This window comes from Rhinolophus hipposideros, assembly GCF_964194185.1.
Source record: "Rhinolophus hipposideros genome assembly, chromosome: 4".
Lineage (NCBI taxonomy): Eukaryota > Metazoa > Chordata > Mammalia > Chiroptera > Rhinolophidae > Rhinolophus > Rhinolophus hipposideros.
The window spans coordinates 2,031,710-2,043,741 of record NC_138050.1 but is presented as its reverse complement, the minus strand read 5'-3'; the positions used below and the strand labels follow the sequence as shown (position 1 = coordinate 2,043,741).

The 12,032-nt window shown below is 39.2% G+C and overlaps 1 protein-coding gene across 13 annotated transcripts in view; it reads left to right on the top strand.

The window, feature by feature from the left end:
• The window catches only part of IFT88 (intraflagellar transport 88), a 95,340-nt gene that overhangs the window by 59,379 nt on the left and 23,929 nt on the right, over window positions 1-12,032 (top strand). For 11 of the 13 annotated variants that reach the window (XR_013993258.1, XM_081047075.1, XM_081047077.1 and 8 more), the window contains 3 exons: window positions 161-213; window positions 1,803-1,868; window positions 4,120-4,226. Coding sequence is in view for 10 of the 13 variants with exons in the window: in XM_081047075.1 (XP_080903201.1) it covers window positions 161-213; window positions 1,803-1,868; window positions 4,120-4,226 (226 nt within the window). In the remaining 3 variants the exon portion in view is untranslated. The remainder of the gene's footprint in view (window positions 1-160; window positions 214-1,802; window positions 1,869-4,119; window positions 4,227-12,032) is intronic. The other 2 variants (XR_013993257.1, XR_013993259.1) reach the window with 1 other exon arrangement.

Here is a 12,032-nt window from a genome sequence, read left to right as displayed (position 1 = left end):
TAATGAAGGAAATTGTACAAATGCTATTTTCAATAATGCAGATGACCTAATCAAAGGTAAGAAGTAGTTGGAAGATAGTATAGATCTGTAACTTTATAAAACCCACTGTCACAGATCATTTGTCTAATCTCTAATTTCATGTCATTTATTTCTTTTATAGGCCCACGCAGGTGAAATGGCAGCTGATGGTAGCTAGTTGTTTTAGAAGAAGTGGTAAATACTTTCATTTTATTAATTTTTAATATATTTTGCTTCTTTCCGTCTTTTAGGTAATTGTGCATAGAATGTGTTTCAATTTCATATATTTGTTTATTAAAACATTAACTTGATAACTATGCATACATATTTGAAGTATGTATGAAAAACATAGTAATTACTACGACAGGAAAAAGTTATGCTTAGAAAGCAAATCTTAGTCATGTGTTCTCACACCATGGTTAAAAATGGATTTATTATTTCTCAAAGTTAACATGTAATCATTTTTAAAGTTAGCCACAGAAAATAGGCATCCTGTACACATCAATTTATATTTCTGTTTTCTATCACCTCATTCTAAATGTCCTTGTGTGTTCTGCCATATTAATGAGCCTGTCCCAACCTGTGAAGCCTGAGGAAAGTCCAGGACTGGAACAGCTGGGGCTGCTTTGATACCTAAATGTCACTAGACATGTTTGTTTGTGTTTTCAGCAACCGCTTTTCTTACGTCCTGCACTGCTGCCACCCGTCCTGAAGGGTAGTGTCGTTAATAGTTTTGGTCTAACGGAAGTGAACGCTGTTAAAATACTAGAGATTAAGCAGGGAGATAAGTGTTATCTAATGTGTTATCTCTTTTGTAGAGCATACAAATGATGCACGGAAAGCAATTCTTCAATCTAAGGCAGCACAGATGTGAAAGTGTTAACTGTGTTCTTGTCCAGTGGCAGTTCTTTCTTGACCTCTATGAGCCCCCTCAGAATGGTGTCAGAATACACACTCAGTGTTGTCCTGAAATCATTGAGAGGGTTGATGTTTAGTGTGACTGTATGTCCTATCAGATAATGTCCAACGTAGCTGTACTGTATACATTATTTCTCTTAGTGGAGTTCTGAATTGCCTGTTCAGTTAATGTCAGTCACATGTAGAGTGAACATGTACGAGGTGTTCTGAATAATTTAAACACATAAACCATTTTGAGTTATTGAAGGGTGAGTTGGAAGAGAAGCTAACGTCTATGGAGAACCTGCTGTGTGCTAGCTGCTTCCTATCTCCATTTCTTAATTCTCACAGCGACTCTGAGGTTAGCATAGTCACACCTAATGAGGCCCCAACAGATTCATAATTTGTTCACTGAGATTTTAGCCAAGCTCATTGACCCCAAATTCTTTTTTCCTATTCTTTGCTGCTGCATGAAACTAAATTATTTTATTACAAGACAAAATATTTTGTATAAACATTTTAATGTTTCAAAATGAAAACTACAAAAAAGTTATTTTTTGTCTTTTCCAACTAAGTGAATGACATTAAAATTATTATTGACGGATCTTAATTTTTTGCCACTAACATATTTAAGAAGTAAAACTAAATCTTAACCATCACCCATTTTTTTCTCCTCTAACTCTTTTCAGATTTATTTTATCTCTACATTTTCTTCCAGAAGTTAATTAAGAATTGTTGTATATGCTTGTGGCAAACATGAATCTTCCTGCTAAACCAATTAAATGATGCCAGTATATTGGCACCATTTAATTAAAATTAATATTTTGCTGAATCCTATTAATTTCTATAACCTGCTAGTGTGTTTTTTCCCTCTCTTTTATTTGTAGGTAACTACCAAAAAGCATTAGATACTTATAAAGACATTCACAGAAAATTTCCAGAAAATGTCGAATGTAAGTAAGATTACACTTTGTAACTTTAAAAGTACAGGTTCTCACATTTCATGGCCTAATATATAATAATTACATTTGCTACAATGATTGTATACATAGATGACAGCCTATAATTTGTGGGACATGTGTTTAAATATGAGTTTATAGGATCAGAGAATTTGACTATACAAGTCAAATTTTTATAGAATTTTTATAGAGTTTAACTATTGATAGATTTCAGCATACTATTGAATTCTCTTCTGTATTCAGTGGAAAACAGTCTGTATTCCCCATCTCACAGTGGATTTGATGCAGTTTAAAGTAGGAATATGAAGTGTTACAACAATGACGACAAATCAAGATCAAGAAAAACACAACATAGCCATATTCATATGCCACTAAACAGAATATTTGGCCCTGAATAGCCCTGTGGCTAAAGCAAAGAGAAAATAAAGTCCGCAGTGTAGTCTTGACTGTTTATGAGGACGTTGAAGCAGTGCCTTGGGAAGAAGAAACCCGTTTTTCAGCTTTGGAGTCATTCACGTTGAGATGCTAGTAGGGAAGGTCACATGCTGGTAGGGAAGGTCACTGGGAGGGAAGGCCACTGGGAGGGAAGGTCACTGGGAGGTGCAGCAGCTGCTTCCTTAACAGCATCCTTACAGCAAATAAAACAACGTGTGAAGAAACTGTGTGTAGTCTGTCCTTTGGTGACAGTGAACCCAACGCACGTTGCAGCTCCACAAAGGTGGTCTTTCCAGAGCCGAGTTCCCAGGGGCCTAGCCCGTCACCGGAGGTGCTGCGTCTTCCCTCCGGGGCTGTTTCCTCTGTAAAAGCTCCACAGCAGGTGGCTCAGAGCCAGGTGGCTGAGGAGCAGGGAGTGTCCCAGTGCCTGTCAGGAAACAGGCTCCTTGGGGAGTCTGTCAACCTTTTAAAGCACAGATTTCTAGCCATGCCTACAGAGGTTCTCATTAGGTTTGCAGTAGACCCAGATATCTAATTTTTCCTGTTTCTTCTTTGAAAGCTTTTTATTTGATTCTTAACGTCAGTCACATTTGGGAACTGGTGCTTTAGAGATTAAATGAGATAAATGAGATAAAGCAATGACATCTTTTTGTGAAAATGGAGCAACCCAAAACTCAGCGAGGCAAAAGCCCACTCCACCGACGCTGGGACTGGGCCACGCGGCTGTAGGAGGCCGGCCTGTGGGCTACAGGTGTGTTAGCAGCATCCTACGTTCTGAAGAACAGAAACGTCCCAGGGGCTGCCAGGTGTCCCCGGGGCAGAATTGCTGTCTGGGAGAATTGCTGCTGTAGCTCTCCCAAACAAGGCTAAATTTCTTTGTTTCTAAAGAGTTTAAGATTCATTATAAAAATGAAATGAACTATTACTGTGCCACTGGGACTGTCCAAGATGACTCTGGCCTGGATCCTTTCTAAACAAGTGTCATCAGTAGTCCACCTTCACTATGGTCTTAGGAAAAATATTGGCACCCATGGAAGGGCTTGTTTTGAGCAGGGTGTTTTTCTGGTGAACCCAACAGAAGAATTTAGTCTTAAAAATATTCTTCATGTATCAAAAATTGACCTGCTTTGTGGAGTTACAGATGACATACTAAATTTCAGAGGACATCTAGCAAAGACAATGATTTTTATTTTACGTTAAATATTCCTAAGCCACTCTTTCTGAAGATGGGTAGGTAAGAGGAATAGTTGTATATTGTTTGTAGAAATTATAGTTACCTTCTTATTATAAATTATTAATGTATACATAGGCAATTTATATGCTAATGTGTGACATTTGAAGTTATTTTACTACTGTTACTTTGCAATACCTTAATGGTCATGAATAGGTCATTTATTTACAAATTCGTATGGTGTGACTACTGTATTGTTACACAGCACTTTTTTAGCACTTTGGATGCAGCAGAAAACAAAACAGGAAAATCCTTATTCAACCTCAACACACAAATACTGACTATGTCAGAGGAAAAGCAGACACGGAGATAAAGAATATGGGAAGGGCTCTGATTACAGGTGGTGTGGTCTCTCATGTGGGCTGGGCAGTAGATGAGTCCCTTGAAACGCTTACTAGGATGTCTGTCCTCCCCGGGCAGGAGATTACAAGCCGTAGTCGTTTTCAGGAGTGAAACAAACACTATCAGTGATCAGTGAGCATCGTTCCTACCTTTGTCCCTGAAGAGAGAGGTTATTGATTTGTTGTACTTTAAACATTATGCACAAATACTTTTCTGAATATGTTCTTCACACTTTAGGTCTGCGTTTCTTGGTTCGTCTCTGCACAGATATTGGGTTAAAAGAAGTTCAAGAGTATGCAACAAAACTCAAGAGATTGGAAAAAATGAAAGAAATAAGGGAACAGGTATCGCATATGGGTCAAACGTACTATCTGTTAATTTCCAAAATATCAGCCTTCTGTAGCTCAGCTGTGAAATGTCAGGACTTCTGTCAGTAAAATGAAGTGGAAAGCTTTTTCTGATCTGGCATAAAAGGAAAAAGAATAACTAACATCCTAGTTTTAGGATAAAATTCTGTCAAAAGCAAGTTAACAATAAATAGGAGAAAGTGCAATAGATTCAGGGTAGCCTTTAGTGGATAGTACTAATAGACAAATAATTGTAATTGTCCACAATACAAAATAATTTTTTATGTTATAGTTTTAACTTTTAGACTTAATGAATAGGTTAACTTATAAACTTAATTTTAATTGGAGAGAACTATGGCCCATGGAAACTAAAAGGCAATTACTTGTATACAACATAGTACTTTTTTATTCTATAGTAGAGCATGGCTCTGAGAATCATATTAATATACATGGAAGCATTTTAAGTTTATTTCTGTGTTCCATACAGTATGTAGAATAACTGTTCTTATTTTTATTTATTTAAAAGAATAATTTCTTCTAAGTGTGAGCCTAGAATATTTAAAAGTTTAGCACTATGTTTCAGTGTCTGCCGTTCATAGAAAATATATTCTTTTAGCTTAGACTATTTCAAGAATTTAATTATCTTGGGTAATTAAATCTAAATTCCATATTTGCTTTTTAAATGTGGTTTTCTTGTTTTTGATTTGAAGATGTGATCTGATTGTTTAGTCTTTTTTAAAGTATCATGACATAGATTTTTACCTCAAAAATCCTTAAGTTATCAAGTTGGTATTGAAATGCCATGCTAGGGGTATATAGTTAAAACCTGCTATGAAGACCAATTTAATATCATATACCAATTGCTAATTAAATTATGTAACCCATGAGAAAGCTTTTAAAATATAAACAGGTATAAATGGAAGTTCAAATCATCATAATTGTTATCATAATCACTATTAAATTTGTTTCATTAAGAAGAATTAAGAAGAATTGAAAGATAGTATATACAGAGGGTGCCAAAAAATGTATACACATTTTAAGAAAGAAAAATTGTATTAAAATTGTAATACTCAATGTATACCAATAATAAAAGATGAATACAAGTCACATTTGATTTCTGCAATTGCAAGAGGTGCTCAAAGTGGTTCCCATCAGCATCCAGACACTTCTGATTACGGCGAACTACTGCATGAGCAATGTTGACTAAAGTGTCCACTTGTATACATTTTTTTGGCACTCACGGTATTATTTATATATAAATATTAGGTTGATGCAAAGTAATTGTGGTTTTTGCAGTTATTTTTAACCTTTTAAACTGCAATTACTTTTGCACCAACTTAATATATATGTATTATATATATATATATATATATACATATATATATATATATATATATAAAACATCCTTTAGAACTCAAGATTCGTTGTTATGTGTATGTGAAGTTACCTAGTATAGAATCATGGATTCTATGAAAAGAGTTAAATTCTTTAAGACTTCATAAGTTTAAGCATCAGTACTCTAAGTAAATTATTCAACAGTGAACACAAAACTAATAGAAATTGTGAATTGTATGTGATACACTTATTGCGACTTATAATCGTAAACAGAAAAATTGGTATGAGCATCGCCCCCTCTGCTTTAGTAGATGTCCAGTGTTGATCTTTCTGAACAATCCTTGGGGATTTCCTCACAGCTGGTTCACAGGGATCTGAATTCAAGCTTTCCCAGGGACTCCTGGGAAATGAACTTGAAGGGCAAAGGCCATAATATTTCCCCTTTACAGAGATTCAGAATGACTGACACACAGTTTTCTTGTAGTTGACCACTTAATTTTCCCATTTACAGAGTGGTGTTTTAGTTGGGCTATTATTGATACCATCCTCTCTCTTTGATCATTACAAGACCTCACCTTTACATTTGCTTCCTCTGCCCTTTCCACTTTATTTCTTTCTGTCTATGGTGTTAAATTCTTTTTTTTCATCTGACTGACTACTGTGGACTAATATTCATATGGACTACTGAATTTACTATTATAAATGGATCTATGAATGGCATTGAAACTGCTTTTTCTTTCTAATTATTACTCAGCCACTTTGTTCCCCTTCCATCAAAATATTGATATATTCATTGAATATTGTCAACTTTTGCCTATTTCTCTCATAGACCTGACCTCTAATCCTTATATTGTATGTAGGCAAATAATTCCCCAATGGCTTAAGAACTGACACATTCAGATTATGCAGTGTTTATCTTACCTATTCACCCAAATTAGTAATGTCTCCTGTGCGTGAGCAGTGCTTCTGGGTGGCATGTGGCATGTTACCACTAGTCTCATTGGAATCTGTGTAAACCCGATGTCATTTAGGTGTCCTCTTTTGTCATAGCTTCTCCTTAATATCTTTCCTTCCAACATTGTTATTCCTTAATCTTTAGCGTTAGAGTCACAGTCCTTGTCCACAAAGCACTGTCTTTTCAATTTCCTTGAAATCAATTTTCTTATTATTCTTCAGTCCTTCTCATTACATCTTACATCAGTGAAACGTTTTCCTGATGTTTTATCTCTTATGTTTTGCTTATAAACACAAAATGGAGGGGGAAAGTTAGTGGAGAAGAAAGGCCCTAGGAAGAAGAAAAGAGGGTAAAGAGAACGAATCTCATAAATCTGAGAGCCAAGTTCTCAGTAATTGTCACATCCATGTCCATTTGTCTCCTTAGATTGTGAGCCCATGAGGCAGGGCACTCCTGGCTTGTGGGACGCAGAAAACTCTACTAGTTACAACACAAGATATAATAAAGGAACTTCTGAATTAAGATGCTCTCCTTTTCTAAGTTTGAACTTCAAATTTCTTGTTACTTTGCTGTGTTTCTTGTTTAGAATCCGTCCCAATACAGACTTAACATTTTTTCTATGTAATTAGAATTTCTTCATAAATCATTGGTAATGCCTACATGATCCTTGCTGTACCGATGTATTTTTATTTCTTCAAATATTTCCACTTTGTTAGACAATCAAGTGTCTTTTCTATAGTTGGTAACTTTATATATCAAATTTTGGGGTGTCTCTTGCTGAAGCACTGCTGGCTTCTGTGATTATTTGTGGGGGAGCTCTTTCATGTGGCTGAATGAGAAGTCTTGTGAAACATTCGTATGAGTAAAACCAGGGGTGTCGCAGGTAATCCCAGTGAGCCTTTACCTGGAGCTGCTAAGAGGATGCAGGGTTGACGTCCCGTTGTTACCCTTTTCTTCCCTGTGGAAGGTGCTGACAGTGGCAGCACTTTGGCGGCAGGAAGGGACAGAAGGAAAGAGCCTGATAACCTCCTGAATGCGGTCAGCAGTCTTCATGTTTCTGGCTAGTTTTCCCTTTAATTCCACTTTAGTGCACCTGCTTAACTAGACGTGACTGACAATGGCTGACATTACTGCTTGCATGTAAGTGCAGGCGCTGTTCTGAGCACTTCATGTGAGTACACACGGTGATTATTGCAGTAGTCCTCTGCTGTGGTGTGGTGGGGTTAGTACTGGGTTTTACTGGGGAGAAGACTGAACCTCATCATGGCAAAGAAACTCTGCAGGTCACACAGCCCGTGGGGACAGACCTGGATCAAGCCCAGGCTTCTAACACTCAGGAATAGCAGTAGAGGCAGAGGGCAGTGCGAGTAATCATTTTCAGATGTACACAGTTCTTACTTGTTACCAGCAAGCTGGTAACTCGTACCATGAATTAGGTGAAAATGCACCTTGTCATCAGCTCACCATAATTTGGTTAAGAGTTAGGGTCTCAAAACAGTGCTATCAGGTGTGGCCTGTGGGCCAGCAGAGCTTCACAGTCTCCTGGCACGTCTTAGGATTATAGACGCTTGGGCCCCACCCCGGACGAACCCAAGCCATGTCCCAGAATTAAACTTCTGTGTGTGGAGTCCAAGAACTTGTGTATGAGTTTTCTAAACGAGTTCTCTTGGTAATTTTCATATTCACTCAAGTCTGAAAAGTGCTAATGCACAGTTTATGGTTCCATAGTGTCACCTTACAAATGATGAAATGCCAGCTGAGGATGTGAAATCTGATTTTAGGGGGAAAGTAGACAAAATAAATCAGGCCATGGATTTCAAAAAAAAAAGTTTAAAAATGGAAAAGGATTTATGTAGACCTAAGAAAGAAAGATTGATTTAGGTTAATGTGGTTCAGGATAATGTGTCTCCCTGAGCCTCTAACCCAGGGGTATCCAAACTTTTTTCAACGTTTTTCACCAAGGGCCATATGTGGTAAAATACACAAACAGCCGGGCCACTCACTCGAGGTGAAGTACGTATTGCCTCACCTGGTTTATTTAAGTAAACTAAATATATTTTTGGAATTTGCTGCGAGACAATTAACAATGGATCATGGGCCGCAGTTGGCCCGCAGGCCACAGTTTGGACACCCCTGCTTTAAGGTGTTGAAGCTACAAGTTTGTTCATATGGAGTGATTTCTCAGGGAAACCTGTCATCTTCTGGAGCTCTGATGGAACAGAAGACTCTTCTCTCCTTCACATTTGGGGACCACATTCCGAGTGAGAAGCAAGCAAGCCTGCATATACGTGTGCACTGTGCCACATGAAGCCACTCCAGGCAAGAGTCACTGTGGACACTGGGAGGGAGACCTGGGGCAGTGCTGCTTTCAAGAGATGTTTTGCCTTTCCATCAAACTTGACTGTATGTCTGCAGAAGAGCAAAATGAGAAGAGCAGGAATTGAAGACTGAGTATGGTAAATATGAAAAGAGAAAAATATCAGCCAAGATTCCAAAGAGGATTAGAGAGCAAAAGAAAAGTATTAGGGGGCAAAAAAAAGAAAAAAGAAAAAAATGGGTAAGGAAATAATTTACAAAATACAGGAAGTTTTAATTGCTAGTCCAAAAATGGAAGGGTATTAATCATTCATTTTCTAAATAAAATTTCTAAAATACTCACATAGATAAATTCTGTCCTACATTTGCTATTCTCCCCCCAAAAGAAATCAGCATCCAATTTCAAGAAATGTTTTCTTTTGTCCAAATTTCACAAAATATGTGACATTCAAAATTAATATAAAATGTAGTTGGTATTTATCCTCAAACTTCGAGTTATTACCAAAAAAAAAAAAAAAACCGTGAAAATAAGTATACAATCTATTAGAGCAGAAACCCTTTTGGTTATATTTCTTAAAAGGAAAAGATTCAGTAGTAAGATCGCATAAAGGTATAGCTTTAAAACTGACTTACAGAAAAAATGCAAAATTTTACAAGTTCATGTATGTAATGAAAGTTTTAAGAATGTCTTGCACATTGTATGTACTATCACATTTACAAAGTTTAACAAAAATGCTGCAGAAAAAATATATCGTCAATATGAAACCCTTTGTAATTTGGGCATTGGGTGCACACCCAGGGTAAAGAGTCCCAGGCACTTCCTTTGTTCAAGGACATGGACGTCCTGCGTTCTGCACTGCCTTGTACCAGCCCTCACTCCTGCTGTCAGGAAGCATTACAACTGTCTGCTGTGCGCTGTGGAAGGAATACGCGGAGGTGTGAGTTGGCCCCATGCTCACGGGGCTGGTAGCACAGGAGCCTGAGGTGAACACCAGCATCTCTGTCACGCAGGTCAGAGGCGTGTGGCCTGCGAGGGCTCAGGTCATGCGGAGGCGCTGGCGTTTGCAGTTTGGTGTGGAAACCCTGGGGAGAGGTGTGCTTAGAGGTCTGCTGGCAGGAAGCTGTAGCCATGTCCCTGGACCCTGGAGTTGGAGTCACAAAGAAGCGTCTTAAGTTCTGTTCTCTCTTGAATTTGAAGTCAGGGCCAATCTTCTTAAGAATCCATAACTAGATAACAAGTAACTGCTCCCAATTCTTTTGGACAAAACTCTGTCTTACAGAATAAAAGCAAGTATGGTGGGCGGGACCCTGTCCTTCTCTCCCAGCTTGAGCAGCTTGATCACTGCCCCGCTCTGTGACCTGGAAGGGACATTTATCCTTTGTGGGCCTTGTTCTCATTAGCTGGAAAGTGGAGGTGGTGTTTAGATGAGTACTTCTCAAACTGTCTGTGGTGACATTAATTTTTGTCCTGATCTGTCATTGACATCACTAGGAAAATGATCATGTACTTGGAAAGCGAGAGCTTTATCAACCCTCGCCCTGGAGCTCTGTCTCACCACATTTGGGGCAGGGCTGCCGACGGTGCGTGGGCTGGTATGTTTTGGGCCCACGCCGAGTGGTCCTGCTCTACGTGATGGATGAGGAGACACCAACAGTAGAGGAGTGCAGACCACTTGTGGGAATGTGTTCAGATGGATGCTGGTATAAAGGGAAAATGTTTCTTGCTCCCAACGCTTGTTTATCTCATTTGTCCCATTATTTCCTTTGTACCTACTTTGCTCTTCTCTGTATCCTCTCTCATTTTTTTTTCCAAAATGGAATGGTATCATTTTTTTCAGAATAGGAATGCCATCTTTTTCCCATATTGTTAAAAAAGTAAATGTTCTTTTAAAAATTCAGGTAGGTTATTTTCATAAGTAATATTTTAACTCAAAAATGTATAAAGAAAGAAGTGGAATATCCCATCCTAATACTCTGAAGTCACTGTCAACGTTTTGGATGTATCTTCCCAGGCGTTTCAAAGATCTACAAGCATAGACCGATTATGTGTATTTTTCAGTGGGACTTTGTTTCAAAAATTGAATTTTTACAAAAGTACTGTTTTATAACTGGCTTTCCCCCCACATTTAACAAAATAACATGGAGAGCTTTCCATCTCTGTCACTTTTTGTTCTGTTTTCCGTGTGTGGCTGCTCCCCTCATATTTTAGTCTAGTTGTGATGAGAACCATTTTTGTCAGTTATTACGTCAGTGTGGTCTGTCTCACCTGCCCTCAGGCCTTGCTGCACGGCGCTCCAAAGTGAGCGTGAATTCCCGTGAACTTTATGAAGTGTTAAGACTCTGAGAAGGTGAACGAGCATCCCTCCTGTTTGACACCCGCACCCACCACATGACAACAGTAGTGTGACTGTAACAAACAGTTAGCATGCCTGGAATGTGCTAGGTCTAAAGTGGGACCTGTATCAGCTGTGTCATGTGAGGCAGGGTCCTCCAGGAGCCTGGGTTCAGTGGCCAGAGAGCCACAGCAAGCCGTCTGCCCTGCGTGCCTGGGGACGACACCAGCCACCATGGCAGTGCACAGACTGCAGAGGGTGGAGCTTAAGCTTCTGGCCCCCGTTTGTACTGGCCCCTATCAATATTTTTTATTGTATTGCCTATTTTATTTTCATAGTTTTATGTTCTTTCTCAAGCAAAGCTCGGGCCCTGCAAAATCTGGGGTCCGCTCCACTTGCTGTCATTTTCTTTCCAACCTGCTAAAGGTCTGCACTGGCTTACCTCTTGGCCTTTCCCTCACCTCCCGCACGCTTGTCATCAGTCCAGCACTGCCCCTCCATGTGTGGGGCTCAAACCCCTCTGTGAGGCTGAGCTGCCTCCTTGATTGACGGCCCTGTCCTGTTCCCTTTGTGCTCGTCCCTCACCTGGTCTCCTTAGTCCTAGGGGCCCCACGTAGGCCTGCGTTATGTCCCACCGCTGGCCTGCAGGGCAGGCCTGCTCCCGGGCTGCTGCCAGCTCCACGCCCCAGCGCCTCAAGTGTCTGCCTTTGCGTCTGCCGTGGAAGAAACTCAACCATTCAGATGGTGTGAGGGGTGTGAGTGAACTGAGCCCTTGACAGTTCATGCTTCTTTGAATTTGGAGCCTTCTAAAGTAATGTTTTGATGAATGTTTTGGGTTTCCTTTTGGCATGGCCATTTCTGTAA